The sequence below is a fragment of the Vidua macroura genome, chromosome 1 (genome assembly GCF_024509145.1).
Source record: "Vidua macroura isolate BioBank_ID:100142 chromosome 1, ASM2450914v1, whole genome shotgun sequence".
NCBI classification, from domain to species: Eukaryota; Metazoa; Chordata; class Aves; order Passeriformes; family Viduidae; genus Vidua; species Vidua macroura.
In genome coordinates, this window is record NC_071571.1 from 107815297 (window position 1) to 107835618 (window position 20322).

Consider the following 20322-nt stretch of genomic DNA (forward strand, 5'->3'; position numbering starts at 1 on the left):
TAAGCAAAAGCTTTGCAGACAGTTGTAGTAATTTAGATTCTCCTCAAACCATACCAACAAAAAACTCATTCCTTTTATGCTTAAAGTGAAAGTGGTAACATGTATTCAGCAGTCAGGAAAATACATCACATTTCCCTTTTTCTAGCCACCTCCCCATCCCCGCCCCCTCCAGAGACAGAAAGGACCTTAATCTCTGCAAAGCACTAAATATGAACAACCTAGAGAAGAGAATCTAACACCAGTCTGATTAAATTGACAGACAGCCAAGAAAGTAAGTCTGTCCCAGAAAATTATTTAAAATGCAATTAAGATGAATTATGTCAAGTAACTTCTCCCAAAGGAGAAAGAAATCACGTTTGGGTTTAAGTATGTTTGTATACATATGCACTCAGTAAGTTTCACAATTTTACAAATCCACTCCATACGATTTGTTTGTAGCTTGCAAGGACAAAACTACCACCTCTGGAAAACAGGAGAGGTGGCTTTGGACACTTTCATTCAACAGTATTTAGAGATCAGGTCAGTTATGAGATGTGTCAACTAGCAGCTCTTTAAAGCTTAATATTCTCTCATATGCACAAGGCAAGCCCAGCTGGAGAGACTACATTCCAACAGCATCAGATAAAGAACAATTCTCTCCTTTGTTGACAATCACAAGAGCCTCAGGCCTTTGGTTCCAGAGGAAGAACCTGTTTTAGTGTTCCTCAGTCTCTTCTACTTGAAGGCTTGATAAATTTGCTGCTGTGCCAAACAGCAAAGTCTCCTTCACAAAGTTGATTCACTGTGTTCCTGTGCATAGACTTCCTTTGCCTGTTTTTTCGTGGCTTAAGTTTCTCACTGCAGAACACTTACCAAGGAGTCTGGGAACACTGCTTTTCTCATCTGTCAGAAGCATCAGACAGTTCAGTTCACAGAAAAAGTAACCCCATCCTTGCTAGTGAAGTTTGCCTTCACAACCCAATTGTCTACTACAGTTAGATTATGTTCACCCTCAAGCTTTTCCAGATCCTTTGTAGTTGTAGACAGGTGTGTGCTGCTGGATCACCCACTTAAAGCTACTGCTGAGCTGCATGCACCATGTACAGCCTCCCTATATAAAAATGCATGTTGCAATCATTTCAGGCAGTTCAGAATCTTCCAAAACCATTACTGGCATGTTCTGCTTATGAAATTATGAAAGATACTAAACTGAAGAACAGATAAGGAAAGAGAAGACATTTAAGAAATGCATGCAGGATTTTGATTCATCCTTTTCTTTCATGTTTAACACTTCAGGTATACAGAATTGAAATAGAACAAGCCTGTCTCAACATCATTATCTCGAAAAACTAGGGATTTTTATAGTCTGATCTTAACAACAAAACAAAGGAAAAAGCACACACCACAACAGACAAAGCAAGTCAGAAGGCTACAAGATATAGTTACCTCTCCCAAAATACGAGCCTTATGTTTTGCTATTCTAAAAAAAGGGTGTAGACTCCCAAGCAATCAGACCTTTCATTTCTGTCCTGTAGTTTTCTAACCTTTGGTCACGCTGAGGTGAAACAATACAATTCTGCAGGTGAGCTCTGGCAAATTTTTACAGCCCTGCTCATAAAATACACCAAGCTTACTCCTAAAATTAGGTCCCTGTTAGAAAGGCAGAGATTTCACTTGAAGTTAGACTGCTCCTACCTTCTTCACCCACCCTACCTGCCCCCAAGGCATTCACTACACACATGTCTACACACTCACATTCTGGACATCACCACTTACCTGAAACAGCATCATAGAACTGCTCTTCACTGAGGATGCTGAGAGGCGGAGATCCCTTAACCAGAGACTGCTCTAGCTCATGGTGTTCAGTAGCGAGTGTCTCTAATGCTTCTGACAAGATCTTGTTTTTCTCCTGCTCATGCTCCAGTTTCAAATTCCTCACCTATAAGTAGATACATGTATGAATAAAATCTCATCTCTCTGAAGAATGTGTAGCTGGAAGCTATTCAGAAAATAGACTCTAATGAATAAATAACTAGCAAACAGCTGGAACTGAAACCACATGGATTAATGAGAATATTACAGTACTTGTGTGATGACAATAAGGATGTTAGTCAGCATTTTTAGTAGCTGAAAAATCTGACACGTAAGATCTAACAGTATCAATCACAATTCCGTGAGTGAATTCAAGTCAGATAATTATACCTTAAAACTGAGGGGAAATATTTACAGCTCTACTTGGATGACCTTAACTACAGAGTCAGTGATCAGTTTCTACACGCACCAACTTCCTTCTACTAGTCTGCTCCAATTTAGGCCAAGCAGCATCATCTAAATTGAATTACAGAGCAAATGTGAATGCCAGCTACAAATAACTGCAACTGAACTATGAGCTGAAAACATTTAACCCTACAGATTACAGGAGGAGGTTAAAAAAGATTCCTCTGGTAACTGATTTAACGTTGATATAAACAGCCCTCCCTCTGAACTCCCTGAACAGTGTACCAAGGAGCCAGAAGTTAACAAAAAGAGAAGCCCAGCCTCCAGATGGTGGACCTTTTTTAAAACCCACACATGCAATGAGCTCCAGAGCAGATGATGTTATCCACGTTTTGAGCTCAGTACTAGTAATGGGAAAGCAACATGTCCTTCCTATTTCCTCTTTTTTTTTTTTTGCTGATGCCTCCTCTGTCGCCAGCAGAGGGGAGAGGGCTGTGACTCTCAGAAGGCTCAGAAATGGCCACTTCTCCCAGCCCAACAAGGCTTCAGTGTGCTACCTCTCCTTCAGTCCCTAAACCATCTATTCTTTCCCTTTCTCCCTTCCAGTCGCTTTTTAAAAGCATCCCCAACCCCTGCCTTGTCCTCTAGTTTAGTCTCAAAGGTCAGTTTACAACACTAATTCCCCCTCCACTAAGAACATGCAAGGACATGACAATTAATCTCTTGGAACAGTTACAGGGACAACTTACACATATACCAACATTACCTTTTTGAATCTAATTTAAGAACTGTTCGTATGTCCTCTCTGGTTACAGTTTACATTAAAGCTTTACTTTGGAGGCTTCAGCCCCCTCAGTTATAACCACTTCTCAAACAGTGGATTCAGAGCTGGGCACAAAAGGAGCTAGTAAAGAGATATTTGCCACTTCCAGAAAAGAGCTTCTATGCTGATGGAAACATATCCTCTAAGGAAAGATTTATAGAAGAAATTTTCACCCTCTCAGTTGTGCCAAATACTAAATCAGCTGTTTTGGCTGCCAGGCTCTGAGTGTAAGGGGGGAATCCAATTAAATGATAATTAAAAGAGTATAAAATTGGGTTGCTAATTGAAAGCAGAAAAACCAGTAAGTCACTTACTGTCTAATAGTTTTACTCTGAACAAAATGAAAAAAGTCTGGACTAGTTACTGTCACTTTCATTTAAAGTTCACTCTGACAGTACCAATGAAGCCAATTACTGCAATGTTTCATACAAATCAGACATGCCACTGCAAAAGATCTGCTATTAGGCAGTTTCTGCTAAATACATTTGGTATGCTGTCAAATAGTTATGGAACCACCTGCTTAGAGAAACTGCATCAGTATTTTGCTCTCCTAATACAGGGAGGATAGAGGACTGGAAATAAAATGGTAATTTTCATTCTTATTAAACAGCAAAGTAATATCAGTTATGAAAATGCTATTTGCAATAATACTGTTTTTGCAGAATTGAATTAGATGCCATTATGCTCTAATGCTTTCGTAAGTGATTTGAGTGATTTAAATATTTATCTAAAACTTACAGCAAATTGAAGGAAAATTGAAACAATCTAAAAACCCAGATGGACCTTCTCAGCATCCTTTAGTCACAGTTGTGTGACTAAAGAAGCAACAACACACACAGGCCTAAGACCACGCCTGCTCCAAGAAAGTATTTTCTTGACCTTAAGGTTCCTATGTCCTATCCTAATGTAGAGCTATTCAGAATTGCAGAAGGTATACTACGAATAAATTCCCTTTTTGTAAAATCAATTTCCAGCTTTACAGTAAGGTTCAGTTTCCTGTGTACTCCCAGACCTCCTTGTTGCCAGACACTTACTAGTACAGCAATTATACACCAGTAGGTAACAAAAACCCAAAGCTTTTAATCTGTTCCATAAGCAACTCAACACTAGCCAGAAGCTAAAAATAAAGAAAACCCACTTAAGTTTGTTGCTTACAATTGTTGGGATATTTATTCATAACTGAATAAACTGGATTTAAAGCAACCTTAATCAATATCTAGGGGCTTTAGATGGACAGTTATAATATAGCATTTTTTTCAAAAGTATAGAGGTTATGGGATGGACATACACATTTAGACAAGAGTCCAGAGATTGCCCTACCAATCTCTACAGCCTGGCACCTCTACACTAGTCATTCCTTGAGGGCCCTTGTCAGGAAACACTGCAACAACACCACATCCTCAAGCACCAAAACAGTTTCACAGCGTTAACATGAGAATGAAAAAAGATTTTAAAAATGGTTCTACTACCCTTATTTTATTGATTTAGCCCGTAGAGAAGCAATGCTGGGAGAGATAAAGCTCAACATGTGCTCAAGCACAACCCTGACGTACTCAACAATACAGGAGAAAGAACCTTGCTTGAAATAAGCAGGTTTTTTTTTTTTTTAACACAAAGCAACTTTAAGATAAACTTCCATTTTGTCAATAATAAAAGTCAAGGTGATGAGGTTCACCTCCTAAAACCTACTTGCAGTAAATTGAATGTAAAGGGAGGATGTTGTTGCTTTGTTTTCTCAGAATCACACACAGTCTCTTCCCAGTTTAACATGAAACACTGCAGGCAGATTGGTGTTGCTTTCAGAGTGTAAGTTTATTGAACAATGTAATTGACCAACTGAGTGATAGGCTTTCCCAAAATGTACGCAGCAGACTGCCATTTTGCATAATTTTGCCATGCTCTATTTCTCATTCACAAGACGTGGTCAATTAACAGGATTCTGAGGTGAATTAGTCCATCTACTTTGCTACTCCACCACCCTTTTTGGAGATGGCATTTCAGTTTTATTCCTTTTGCAAAAGTTGTTTCTTCCCCATTGTGTTTTCCTTCAGTGTCCCCACACAAAAACATCTGTAAGATTACAGAAGGAACTTTCAGACTAGTTTTAAAATTTTTTATTAACACAAAAAGTGTAGGATTCATGTAATAAGCAGGAAGAAGAACATAAAGTTGAGAAGCATTTCAGTCTATTAAACTGGATGCAGAGAGACCAGTATTTTTCAGCAATGTGTCACCTGATTTTGTGAAGTTGCATCAGCTGAATATGAAATCATTTTATGAACTGAAATATTATGTAATGTAGTGAATATCACACCAAAATGATGCAGATACCTGCTTACACACGGTTCTGGAAATCCAGTCTGAGCAAGAGGAAGTATTGGAATAATAATTTTATTGACAGCCTGAGTAAGGCACAGGTTGTAATACAGCTGTGGTTTCTGTACCTTTCATGGTGGTGCCTGAGCTGAGAAAGAGACAGATGGCAAATCTTACTGGGTTCAGCTCCTCATCTTCCAACTATGGAATGGCTGCCACCTATTAGATCCCTGTAACTGGTGCCCACAATGCCCGTGCCACCAGCAGCATTATAAGCTTTCCTCTGAGCTTTATGTAGAAAGTGGCACCGAGTACTCAAGTGAACCCGGCACGAGGCCAGCTGAGTTCCCAATGCCCAGCTGGCCAGGCCTCCTACCCTATTCTTGTCAGGAGTTGTTCTGAACAACAGCAAATAGTTACCAATAAAGCGGGGCTTGCGCTCACACCATTAGACAATGACACTTTAGATCAGTCCTGCTTCCATCTCTAAAGAGAATGGTATTACAGTCAAACTTCAGATTTACTGTTTCTGATGGAAGCTATCTACCTGTGTCTCACAGAAGTAAACAATCACTCCATCATTATCCTTACAGCTATAGACACAGCTATAACCTCAGACTGAAGTCTTGGTGGTTCTCTGTCAGTGTATCTAGGTCAGTGCAACAATCCACTTTTAAAAACATACTTCTCCAGCTGAAGATGTTTGATATCCACGGTCTGGCAACCAGTTTCACTTTTGGTTTAATTGACCAGAAATCTGCTTCCAACAGCTTCCTATAATATTCCTGTAAACGCTACTGCAAAATGTGGTGCTATGAACATCACATTGTAAGTTTAAATAGTAGAAGTGAGTTGTTTTAGCAATCAGACTTCTCTTTCTTTTCTTAAAGGAAAGTAACAAACTATTTGCAGATACTCCTATTGCCTTTCCATGTTATCTCAAATCCTGCTAAGCACGAGAACATGGTTTAAATTAATTTCTTCATTGTGTACTACTGGCAGAAGCTTCATATGTCTATTCAAAAATATAAAAAAGCTTAACACTAGTCCCACTCCATTCTGTACCCTCAGTCTTCCTTAGGTAGGTGGGAGACCAGTAACAAGCACCAAACCACTCTTTTTTATCCCCTTTTTTCTGTTTTAAAGGCTGAAGTCTAGAACTATATCAGCACAGCCTGTAACCAAAGCCTCTCTGTCCATCCTGAAGACATCTTAGTACAATACACAAAATACTTGCTTTGTTTGGTGCTGGATGGCTTTAATTTAAATTAATGCACAACAACAGTGGCACTTCTGTGGGGTAGGAAAGGCTCACACCACTCTATGCCTAGCTAATAAATGATCATCTCAGCAACATGCTACTGCAGCTGCAAATAAACACTAAACCCAACATATAGCGAGCAAGGCATAGAACAAATACAGACACCTCAATAATATGCAGTGCTACATGCTTTCAACATTAGAAGAGTAAATTAAAAGACAGCATACCTTAGATCCTACTTCTCCTGGACTGACCAAGAAAAGACAGACTTCACAACACCACAGTGTGATTTAGCTGAATTTTATTTTCAAGCACTCAGTTCAGCATTAGGAATGACTGCCCAAAATACACAGACTTCAGAGTTGTGCTGAAAGGAAGTGCCTCCTCTTTCACAGAGAAACCATGAGGGGATCTGAAGGCAGACTGTGCTGGAGTGTCACAACACTGCATACCAACCCTGCTCTGCAGTAAGTGAGCACAGGAGAGCTGCCCGTGACACCGCCTCACCAACATCTCTGACGACTCAGAAGGGAGGGTTTGGTTTTCAAAATGAATGTCTTTGTCCAACTGCCACAGAAATTCCATCCTCCCAAAAATGTCATTTCTAATGAGATATTTGCCACAAAGCACAGAAATGAGGTGCAAGTTCTCAGCTGGAAGGTAGGGGCTAGTCTAACACCTGTCTGGAAATTAATTCATAACCAAGGAATTAAAAAAAACACTGCTATAGTAGAACTGGCATTTTTATGTGAACATCTCCTGATGCTTTCTGTAAATAAAGCAAATCAAACCTGCCATTTGTTTCACACTACATCTATTCATATGAAGCTGATGGTTTCCAGGATCAGCTACTCCAAGACATACTATACTGAAAGACAGAACTTAACTGCACTGCACTGTAACACATTACACTACAGAAACATTAGAAATCCAAAGCGAGAACTCTGTCCATTCTGTGATTTTCATACCAAATGAAAACCTCTACCAAAAAATGTGAGGCAAAGAGTGGAAACCACAACCTTGATGCAGAGTTTGATAGGCACACAGTTTGTCTATTCTAACAAGCTTGCACAGTTGTAATTTTGCTGTTAGTACAATAGAGTCCCTATTGCTAGTGCCTTCTTGCATAAGCCAGTCCTTTGTGATGTCCAGTTTGAACTAGTGCTAAGTAAATTTATTAATGTAGAATGAGAACTAAAAAGTTTTATAAAGAGCCAGGCCTGCCTCTGTGTCTTGAACAAAGGAAGAAATATTAAAACTGAGTATTTTCCTCGAGGTGTATCTGTTTAGAAATGGAACAGTTCTATATATTTTGCTAGCTAACTTCAAAGCATGCTACTGCAGCACTAGTTCTACAGGACAGACTTCTATGAAAAGTGCTGTTAAGACTTTCTGCTACCTGGAATAGTAGCAAATTGCTGCTTAAGCTGCTACTGAAGTGAAAATTGAAACCAGTTGCTCTCAAAGAGAACTCACTCCAGAAGTTCTCATAGTTTTAACAATACTTAAACTTCAATACAGGATGCTTCCCAGAAAAAAAATAAATTTTAGAAAAGGATTGATTTTTACCTCTTCTCATGGGACTTAACTCCCACTAAGCACACATCAGGATATGATATGAATATGTATAATCATGCTTTTCTCTTCACCTTCCTCCCCAAAAAGCAGGAACAGTTCTAGTTTCAGAATGTTTCTTTGCAGGTATGCCTCAGGTATTTGAGGCACTAGATAAAGGAATGAGTGATTTATGAATAGTCCTATGGCACATCAAAAAACTGCAAGTGTGACAGCACACACTAAAGCAACAACAAAGTGTTCCCAAACAGATGCAATCAATTTCATGAAGACATCCCCAGATTCCTAAAGCATGTAAATATTTTACACAAAACTTTCAGAGTTCTGATCTGTTTACACACAAGCCCTTCTACAAAGAACCTCTTGCTGATTCACTACTCCCCAGCACCATCAAGCACAAGGGACTTGTGACAAATGTCTGCTATGTAAACATATGTTAAAGTCTTGCATCCTAACTCTTAATTTGCTGGAGTAAACTAGCTTCTGTAAACTCCATCATAGCCTTGGGTCATCCCAGGGAACAGAGGACTGATCCAAAATAGGTCATGATTTACTTCAGCCATTACTTCTAGCACAGGTTTTCCTTCTCTCTGTGCCATAAACCTGTCAGTTACCCGGCTTCAGAGATCTATCAGACCCAAATCCAGCATATTTGGAAAGTGAAAGTGACTTGAACTACTGCTACTGCAACTACTGAAAAGCAAAACATGATGTGATCACTTAATCTAGGAGGTAAACTGAGCTCACTGGTGATAGGCAAATGGTTATTTACTGTATCACAAGACAGCATCAGTCTTCATTTCCGAAGTTCAGCCAACTGACTCTATAGCATCAGAGTACCACATCTTACTGAGATTGTCACATTCAAAAGAGAAAACACACTTGGAGGGCAAACATAACAGCTGGCTTGCTTTCAGACCCATATACAGAAAACATCATCAATACAGTTTCTTTTTGTACAAAGGCTGAAAGACCCACATACACACAACCAAACCCCATACATACAATCTTAAAGTCCTGGCAATCTGGTCTCTTACATCCCAACCCAAAATCTATAGAAGAAAGCAAAGACTTTGTAGAACAAGTCATACGACTGCCTCAGTCATTCCCCAGACGAACACAAGAGTTCATTGTTAGTCAACCACAAACATCCACATCAAAGTTCAAGAGGACAAGTTTAGCAGGGCTGATTTGGAACAGCTACATTTCATTCTTCTGAACACAAAGTTGTAGTATCTCCCTGTATTTGATTTATTAATATCATTAAATTCTGCTAATGAAGGAAAGGATCAGGTATGATCATAAAACTTAGAAAAATACAGCAAAAGCACCAGTAGAAGCAAGAGCAAATCCATCATCCACACCGAAGGAACTCTTACTTTGGCAGGATCATGTGAACTCGGGCAGATATTTAGGCTGTAAGAGAACTGTTTTTCAAGAGAAAAGCTGGAGATGCTGAGAGCACGCAGCACCCTTCTCCCAGCGTACATGTCTAATATAAAAATTCATCATTCAAGACTGCTGGGAATAACAGTTTCTGAACTAGCCACATGCTAGGGACAAGGACTGTTTGCCTCCCACCTTTCCCTCCTAAGGCACTAACACTTCCTCCTCAACACGGACCTTGCTGCCTTCCTTCCCCTCTCCTGTTTCCACATTTGGCTATGTCAAAGTCTGTTTATTCAGAGGCTGCTGAAGCACTGCAATTTTAACCAGTGGAGAATGTCACAGTTCCCAGCCAGGAGCCTGTCTAAGAGCACATGAGCAAACTGCAAAGACTAATTGCTGATTAGAAGGCTGGTTTTGGCCTAAAATCTTGGATTTAAGCTTTTCTATCAGAGAAACTGCTTTCTTCAAAGTGTTTCTGCACAGTCAAGCCCTAAAAAAAGCTCTTTCTGGCGTGTTTCTAAAGTGAGACTCAATGGCAATTCCAAGTTTTCCTCTCAAATGTATTTGTTTTTCCAATTTTACTTTAACAATTTAACTATAATCTGATAAATGTCATGAGGTCTACTTAGGTTTGAGAGCTGCAGAAGTTGCCAGTCTCCAGAGCCCATTCTGTCCCTACTTGAGTTCCAGTACTATAATACTGATTAGTCAAATATCAGGACTTCAAAGAAAAAGCCTTCTGATTTTGTCATTTTCTGTGAAGTATTGTTTCTGTTCTGAGTAATGCTGAAATGAAATATTGCTGCTATTCACTCTTGCCAATACTAATGCCAAAACAAGCTGGGAGTCAATGACATCTGCAGCGATGCACACATTTGGGAAGCATGTTTTGAGTTGCAGACCTACAAGATTACCAGAGAAAAACCATGCCCCAAGGATATTTTGCTGCCTCAGTAAGTTTAAGCATTTATGTTCTGAGAGGCATATGCCACAAGCAACTTTCCTTAAACTAAAGGCCTCATTGAAGCTGATCTATTATATTGGTGCCAACAGAACCAGACCAGCATCCTGCTGCATGATTTCAGATCCAGTAGGGACAATTTTTTGTCTTCTCCCTTTGAGGGACTGGACATCTTTGAAGTCTCCTAGTCTCACAGAGAGACCAGATTTTAAGATGTAAGGGTTCTTAAGATTGCATTCAGGAAACATTTTCTTTTTATTCTTAAGGACTGTTTTGAAAATAGATCTTAAGGCAGTTTTGATCTAAGTACTTCCCTTAAGCATTCTTCTGTATACACCACTGATTACTTTGATCAACCCCTTTGTAATCTCTCCCCCACACTTCTTCCCAACTGGATTATGGCAAATGCATGCAATGTTTTCTCTTTTGAAGCAAATGTCATTTTTTGCCATGTTTTTGTTGGCTCTTATTGGCTTACTAGTGCTGCTGGACTCAGTTGTTGACTCAGAGTGAAAACAGCTTCCTATTAAAAAAATTAACACTTCTGAAGCTGGCTGTCTGTTCTACCAGCCCTGCATTGGGAATCTTGTTAATTATTCATCATTCATGAAGTCTAACTGACAGGTTTTTTAAGAAGAAATTCCGAAACAAACATGCATGCTTATACAGTTGTTCTGCATTTCTGAAAAATTCAGATGTCTCACTTGCTAGTTTTTATTTCATTTTGGACACTAACCAAATTGAAGTGAAAAAATGTTACATAGGCCAGAAATCAACAGTGAGTTTTACAATGCAATGCTGAGTTCTTATCTCCAAATAAAATCCACCTTGGAAAGCATTCTTTGCTGTTTCTGCTATAGCCCAGAACACGTTCTTCACACATTTCCAGTATTAAAGAATCAGACTTCAAAGACCAATGCAAAAATCCCACTTCTACTTCAGATTTTAGAAGGACTTGGAGCATTAAGAAGATTGCCCCTTCTTAGGGATGATTTTCCTCTGAGACACTGTTTTTGTCCTTATTCTTATGCAGGCAACAGCCAGCAGACTTCAGCCAGGCCCTGGGTAGGTTGACAAGACATTTCCTGAAATTAGAGTATGTCACGCAGACATTTGTCCAGCAGTTAGAGCAGACTGATAAATATGCTCTGGAGTATGGAAATTCAGTGCAGAACTAGATAATCCCAATGTTCTCATTTAGTGGAACAGATCCTTTCTAGTTATGAATGATCTCATATACTTTTGCCCTTATGTGATAGGCACTTTTTATTGTTGTTGTGTTTGTTTGGGTTTTTAAAAATTTTTTTCAAGAACATTGCAGCAAAGTTATTTACTGTTAAGTCTTCTATTTACTACTCCCCTGTTTGCAATCTAGTAGCATCTACAGTTCAGAGGAAGAAGAGACCCCAGATTAAACTTCTAAGAAGATCTTTTACAAACTTCTCCAATAAAACTCACTGGCTGCTAGAAGAGAACTTGTAGATTTGACAAAAGTTCTAAATTCTCCCCACTCCAAGCTGAAACAGAATCTGACAGTCTAGAATGACACATCATTTTTTAGATTCAATAAATTGCATGTGTGAACAAAGACAATAGTAGAAAAGCACTGACCACATTATCAGCTGATCTTAGACACATGGTTCCTTGAAATTTTCTAACACTACTGTACTAGACTGCCCCTCAAGTATTTGTACGTCTAAGGATTGTTCAAACTAGAGAAGAGGGGGCTCAGGGCAAATCTCATCTATATAAATACCTGAAGGGAGGATGCAAAGACAACTGGAGCCTGGTTCTTCTCAGTATTGCCCAGTGGCAGGACAGAAAGGAATGGGCACAAGCTGAAATGCAGGAAATCCCCTCTGACTGTCAAAAAAACATTTTTTCACTGTGTGGTGACAGAGCACTGACACAAGCTGCCCACAGAGGTTATAAAGCCTTTATCCTTGGAGATACTCAAAAGCCATCTGGACATAGTCCTGAGCAATCAGCTCCAGGTGGCCTTGACTGAGCAGGGGGGGTGGACCAGAGGACCTCCAGAGGTCCCTTCCAACCTCAACCATTTCCATTTTGTTCTTCTGTGAAATTAGGGTTTAGGTCTTAGTCCAAAATGTCATTTCAGAGGTGGAGGAGATACAGGTCAGACAAAACTAGATTTCTGCTATCCATAGGCACAGATGCCTGCTGTCTAAGGTTTCCAGCTGTCTGAAACAGCCAGCTCATTTTAACCTCAATTTGATTTGTCTGACCTTGCAGCAAGGTGCTTCACTGGAAAAAACACACAATCCAATTTGGTTGCATAGCACAGAATACATCCACAATTAATAATCCTTGCATTTCCAGAAAGGTATGAACTACTGACATACATGGATTACCACATTACCTAAAGGAGGTATACTATCTTGACAACTCAAGATTTTTCCTCACCACAATGATCAAAGCCTTGTTTATGGGTGTCCCATTAGTTTATGTCTATCAGGTCAAACCCACCAAGTTGCTGCAGATGCTTTTCTGCTGCTGTAGCCCTGCAGAAGGCCTGGAGGCTGATACTCTGACCACTTACACTGAATATTTCCAGACAAGATTAGAGTAGTTTTGTTCTCTTTACCCTTTCTCTCACCATAGTTTTTGACTCAAAAAAAGGGATGTGCAATAGCGCCACTACTACATTTCAAGACTAACAAGAAGCTGTATTCCTGTTTTAAAGGTCAAATATATTGGAACAAGGTTTTGTTGTGGAAGCAGTGTAGCTTTGGCAACACAAAACTGCTTGAAGCAGATGAAAAAGTTTGAAATCTACTTCTGTGTTAAAAAGTACCCCTACATTATGAAAGTACACTGCAGACCCCCTTCAAATAGGCATGCTCTAAAGCCATTCTCAAAATCTCCTAGCACACCTATGGATCCAAGAGTTATTGCATTGATGTCCACATTTTAACATTAATAACGTAGCCCTGACAAGCATGAGAGGAGGGAAAACATTCCTATTTAAAAACACTGAGTCCATTTACCTTACAGATGGCTTAACATGAAGCTATGCAAGCAAAGTAAGCACATCACAGGCATCACTCCCAAAGACAAGATGTTCAGATGAGGGCTATGCTTAGAAAGCCAGGCATCTTCTTTACACTGGACTCATCAGGATGTTCACGACAAATGGATACACTGTTTGTAAAAGGAGCTCTACCTTACCATTTATTTGCAGCAACATTCAGTTCACTATAAATGGAGCATAATTGGTTTTGTGTGTGCTAATCAACCAACCTGGAGAACGTAGGCCTGTATTTCCCATTTGTACATAACACCGAAAGCACTTATTATTAAAGTGTGTTATTGCTGCATTTCAATGAGAGTGGCAGTAAAAACAATACAAGCAATACAGAGAAAGAGTTTACTAACATTCCCTTATGAACAGGCATGGCATGTATCTTCAAGGAAAACTACACCACCAGTGATTTACTCTCAGGGTGTGAATGCTTTCTAAACACAGTCCATTTACCAATTCTAGTGATATAGTCAGTGACTCAGCAGCTAGCATTATACTAACACATTTCATCACTGGATAGCAGAGCAAGCAGAGATAGCACACTTCTGAATACTAATATTAAAACAAATAAAGCTTTTAAAGTCACTGGCTTTCTAGGGGGTGGGGAGAGGGAGGCCAACAAGTACACATTCAGTCATAAGATTAAAAAAAACAGACAAGAGGTCAAATTCCACAATTGCTTACCTTGATTATAAAAATGGTATCAGCTCTAATAAATCAGAATTTTTAAAAAAGTGCAAAAAGCAGTTCTGGTGGAAAAACCATGACTATGACCTGGTGAAGTTTAGGTTAAAAACAAAAAGCACAATGGACAACACACTCTCCCCATAAGCACTATTACTGTCTAAATGGAAATAATCCATTTTTTTCTTCATAGCTAGAAGACCCCTGTATTTCATGGAACCAGAAGTGACTAAAGTCAACTAAAAAAAACCAGAAAAAACATCAGAAAAGTAAGTTTAGATTCAGTCAATCTCCTTTATTCAAGGAAAGGCTACACATGGACAGCTTATTAGCCCATAAGGCAAGAGATTTGGTATTGCTGATGTTTAGGGAAGCCAATAAAACTAAAATATTCTAAAATCCCACCACATGACAATTTTAAGATGATGGGACAACTGTTAAGTGACAAAAAGGCTTAAGTTACTTACGCTGCCCAGAAACACTGCCTTTAGAACGGCATCACACGAAATACATGCATAATAAAGAGGTAAATATTCTGTCTCCCCCAAAAGTATGTTTTAATATCCAGTACTGGATAGGCTACATGAAATTTATTTTTCATATGTGTAGAAATTAATTTTTTAAATTATTACTCTCATAAAACAGCTTTTATCAGACTTACATAGAAGAAGAGGCCTTATTTTGTTATATATTAATTTTTCATAAATCAAGTTTCAAGAAAGAGGAGTCGAGAAGAACGATACATCTTCAGAGAATTAGTTAATGTGTATGACCACAGTTATCCAGTTTGGTGTTCTGATGTTTTATGCAGCTGAGACACAAAACCAGACCACTCAGCCAGACTGTAACTGCAGTCAATTAACTCACACAGTTGCAAGCAAAATTAACTTGCAAACAAAGTTAACAGGTATGGTGCTATGCATAGAGGTTCAGCCTTGTATCCTGTTTTTTTTTGCTGCTTCATTTTTTTCATGAAATGTTACCAGTCCTTAGCTGACAATACACTGGTTGGCTGGGAGCAAAAAAGTTTTAGAACTCTGCTGGTTCAACCATTCTTCCAAAACACATCAGGTACAAATTAAAGCTGAACACGGAAAACAGGCTGATCAGTTTTATGTGCCATGATGACATCACAATGACATCAGAAGAATGGAAGTGTGCACCCTTCTCACTCCAGTTTGTTTTCCAAATGTGAGAGGAAAACAAACAATATTCTCATAGCATTAAGTAGTGAAAACACTTAGAGAAAATATCCATCTTATACACTGCTTTTTCTGTTTGTCTCCATTAGCTTGGAGACAATTTTGCAAATACATTAATAAAAAACAAAATTCCTAATTCATATTTGAGAAGCTTACTCTATCAAGAACTATTCCATTAAACTTGATTGCTGCTTGGATTTTTCCCCCTGCAGCCTCAGCTAAGATTGTTTTCTCAACATTAAAAATTAAGTACTCAAACAAGTGGTACACAAGACCTTAGAAGTAAACGTCAGAGCAGGAGCTGCAGAAGCACATTAAGGAGGATTCTCATTTCAAACCAGCATGTTTTTACACTGTGTTTCCCCAGAGGCCCATGAATGGATTCCAAGTTAGTTTACACAAGGCTGCTTAACAACAACTGCCAACAAAAAACACATCTACAGGCCAAGCATTAACCCACTGTGGAAGTGCAAGAACAGCTTAGCAGTGGGCTTCCAACTGGGCTACAAAGTGAGGAGCAGGGAATGCCTTCAGACAAACTGTCTGACCAGCTTCCACACAGGCTCTTTGAGCTACAGGTCAGTAAGAGATTTCCCATCACTACAAGTCAGTATGTCACTTTGTACACTTCAAAGTCAACCTCCTTCCTTGCAGGTGGTGATATGTTGTATTGGCAATCTTGAAGAAAACAAACAAATAAGAAAACAAAAAACAAAAAAAAAAAACCAAAAAAACCAAAAAAAAAAAAAAAAAATCCAAAAAATCTCCAGAGTTGGGACTGTGCAGTACTAGAAAGACCAGAAGCACTTGCCTTTTACCCTATAGCAACATCTGAGCATCCTTCTGTGAGCCAGAACCATCTTTCACACAGAAGCCTTTCCAATAGAGCACTTGCCCAAGGATCTTATCAACTGCTTCAAAACCTACCAAGTGCTTCAAAAAAAGCACTCTGTCAACACTCATAATACCCTTTCATAAAAGAACAGCAGTAATATTTACTTATCTTTCCCCTGAATCAAGACTCAATATTTCTTATTTTTAAAAGCTTCTGTCTAGGCTGCTGCTTAGCTTCACTTCCCACTCTGGTGACCTATTGAATCTTATCTGCTCTAGGGAAATCTCAGAAAAAAGAAGTTATGCTCTTGAACTCCCCCACCTATGAGATACTTTGGACTTGCTAAACTCCTGCCTCTACTGGTAAGGACATTGTCTTCACAGATCTGTAGTTAGCTTTATACCTGCAAGGCTGCAGTACACTGGTAGAAAATCCTTTCAGAGGAAGAACAGTATGCCATCCACAAACATCTCATGGAGTTGGTTACTCCGACTTTAATATCTTCACTATAGAGCTTTAGCCCATATGAAATATGTGCATATACAGAACTCAAAAATTAGTATATCACAAATCATCAAGGCACGAGTAGAATTGTCAACATTCTAGCAGGAGAAAAAAACATGTTATTTTCCTGTCGGTAGCTTTGGTCTCTTACACACCCTGCCTATACAGCATTCCCCCAACATTTCATATCCTATGCTCCTTGCGTAAGGGAAAAATACCTTCTTTACTAGGGAACCCATCTGAGCATAGAGAACCTTCCAATGAACTTGTAACCTTCAAACAAGATTCAAGCTGCACTAGGTATTTCTAGTACACTTTCACTCATTTGAAGGAGAAGGGAAGAAACAGGATCAAGTCAGTTACTGACCAAGAGCCAATAAAGGTTTTCTTGAAGTAGGTACATCTCGATTCTCTCAACACCAAGCAGCTCTTGCTGTGTTCAGTCCAATCATCAACCATCTGAAAACTGTTCTCCTCCTTTCCACAAGCATACAACCTGAGCAGCATTCTAGTTGTTCAGGGCATTGCCTACAGGCCTTGACACACTGAGGTTTTCCCTCAATCTCCACTGCTTTCAGCAAGAGTTGAACAGAATGGACAACATTAGTTCCTCTGTGCTCCAGTGATTGAAAAGAATAAAAAATTAAAAATAGGGCTGCCACTTGTTTCTAAACACAAAGAAAAAAGATCAGAAAAATAAAGGCGCTGATTTTATCACCTGAGGGACTACGGACTCTATAGTTCTAGGTCTAGTTCAGTAGCCAGCCAACACATGAACCCCTTACTAGACCTAACTCAGAAATCTTATCATTAACCTCTTTCTTAGCTTTTCTGATTTTATTTCAGTCCCTCACCCCTCTTCAGCTCTCTCCCCCACACACCAGAGGCTCCCAAGATCTTATAGAGGTTAATGTAGCTGATGATATTGCCAGGTAGAAGAAAAGGACTGCTGATGGATGCCAGGACTTCTCTAGCTGATTTGCACAGGGTGCCTTTATCAGCATTTCTCCCTTGACTGCAGATTCTCATCACTGCTCTCCTCACCTGCACCCCCACAAAGAAACAGAAAATAAAATTTCTCATTAAGGAGTCATCTGGACATAGCCTACAGGCACCTTCTTTATTCACAATACAGTAAGGTAGGAAATAGGTAGCCATGCTCATATCTGTCTCCCAGAAGACAAATCAGAAATATATTAAAGACAACTATTTGTATGCCAAAGAGCATGCAAGCATTCACTCACAAGAACACATACAGACACATCTAACATTCAATTATGTTTCCAAGAAATTTGAAATAAACTAAGGCAGTGCACTGGACTTCCAGAGATTGGTATTTACCAGTTGAACGGTGTGTACATTTTTTATTTACAGGATGTACATACAAGAGATAGCACATTACGCCATGGTAAAGATAACTAAGTCCAAGGACTATGACCCACAGTATGTTGATATTAAAATGTTTCTGTGGGAGTGACAAGCTTAAATTGTTATGACAAATTCTTTATAGCTGAAATATACAATTCATTTAATGCAAAAAGTGAAGAAACCTTTCCTGCATTCTTTATCTCATCAGCTAAGACTTTTCACCAGCTTGTAAACAAGTCTCCTTTTTAAGACAAAAACAAACTGGAAAGAATGACAACAACTGCAAAGGCTGAAGATCAAAGCCACAAACAGACTACAAATGAAACCAGCTTACAACTGCTATCTGTTCTATACTCATGCAATAAGAGCTCTTAATTTACTGTTACATATAATCCTTGATGGTAAAAGCGAAACTTAAGAGTCAAGATACTCATCTACACACTTCACTTAAGCACTGGTTAGTGAAGAAGCAAGGCAAAAAAAGGAAAAAAGCCAATTTCTTTAAATAAATATTTTTTTTTCCTATCAATTTCACACAGCTTCAGTACAGGTAGTTCAAGTACTAGAGATGAATTTTAAACTCATTCAGAAAATCTAGCAGAGAGAATAGCGTGAAAAGAACCTTAAGTTCAACTCCTCCTACAACTACACAAAATAACTCAGGACACAAAAACTACTAGAATCAAACTCTTTTAGGAATATAGGTTCTGATATTTGCTAGAAATAGTCCAAGGCAAATCCTGCTTTGAAACACTACTTACTAACCTTGTGCCAAAGTCACTGCAGAAAACGCTTCAAGTTATGCTGGCTGGCTCTGACACCAACGCCCCAGTAAATACTCAGATTAAAAGCAACCAAGTTACATTCCCTTTTCCCCTCACATGTTTTAACTATTTGGCAAAAAGTATCTCTGCTCGCATCTGCTTGACACCGAAGGGTTCATCCCAATGTCAAGAAGGAAGCAGAGCCACAGACAGCAGCCCCCAGCCCATCACGAACGCTACATACCGCGGGACGATTTCGGGCAGCGCCGTTCCGAGGGAAGCCGCCCCAGCTGCAGCAGCGGCGGCAGCACCTGCCGGGCCGGCCCCTTCACCTTGCACCACACGCCGCGGGCTCCGCGGCCGCCCCGGCGCGGCGCAGGGCGGGGCGGGGCAGTCGCGGCCGCCCCGCGCAGCCGGGGCGCGGCTCCGCTCAACGCCGCTCCCGCCGGGCGCGGGGCGGCGGAGCAGGAGGAGGAGAAAACCAGCCCCAAACGGCGGGGCGGCCACGCCGGCTCCCAGCCCGGCTAAAAATGGCCTGACAGACCGAACGCGCCCGCCCCTGCCGCGCCCCCGCCCCGCCCCCGGGACACGGGCGCTGCCCGGCGCTCGCCGCCGCGGCTCCCGGGGCGGCCCCGCGGGCTGTGCGGGTTCCCGAGCCGTCCGGGGCCGCCCCGCGCGGAGTCCCGCCGCAGTGGGTTATTTTTGGGAGCTCCTCCCGCCCCCCGCTCCCGGCTCTGCGGCGTCACAGCCGCTCCGGCCGTGCGGAGCGGGGAGGTCACGCCTTTCCCGGCGCGGTGGCGGCCAGCGCGGGGCCCCCGCGGCCGCGGCCCCGCCCGCCGGGCCGGCACCGGGCCGCGCTCCCCGCGGCCGCTCGCAGCGTCCCCGCACCACCGCGCACGCCGAGCCCCGCACGGCGGCACCCGGGGGAAGGAGAAGCGGCGGACAGACGGAGCGACCGGAGATCACGCTCATGCACCATTTCTAGCGCAAGTGGAAGACGGCTGAAGCTGTTTTAGTGCTGCGTTAGCAGTTTCATCTGCAGACTGCGCGGTTATGCTACAATTGCCAAAGCACAGTGAGAAGTAATACTAAATAAAGTTTCTAGAGAGCCAAAAGTGCGTTCACTGTGGCTATCCTTACTGAAGTGAGGAGCCTCTCCTCCTAAGTCAAGCAGTAGCTTCTGGTATGCTGACGATTTAAATTAGAGGGAAAAAGAATTCTCCTTAAAGAGGCAAGATAGAAAAGCACCAGGCTTGAGAAAATGTTAATTCTAGAGATAACCGGATTCCATGGGACATGCAGAATACGGTTGCAAGGTTATATATACATATATTGCTTTTCAAATGCCAACAAAACAACAGTCTAGAAATCAACCCTGAACAGCAAAAAACAGGGCCCTGA

General features: G+C 40.7%; 1 protein-coding gene across 4 annotated transcripts in view; it reads right to left on the reverse strand.

The window, feature by feature from the left end:
- Positions 1-20322, reverse strand: part of OSBPL1A (oxysterol binding protein like 1A) — a 76692-nt gene that overhangs the window by 27291 nt on the left and 29079 nt on the right. For all 4 annotated transcript variants that reach the window (XM_053975139.1, XM_053975155.1, XM_053975149.1 and 1 more), the window contains exon 17: positions 1756-1918. In XM_053975139.1, coding sequence (XP_053831114.1) covers positions 1756-1918 — 163 coding nt within the window. The remainder of the gene's footprint in view (positions 1-1755; positions 1919-20322) is intronic.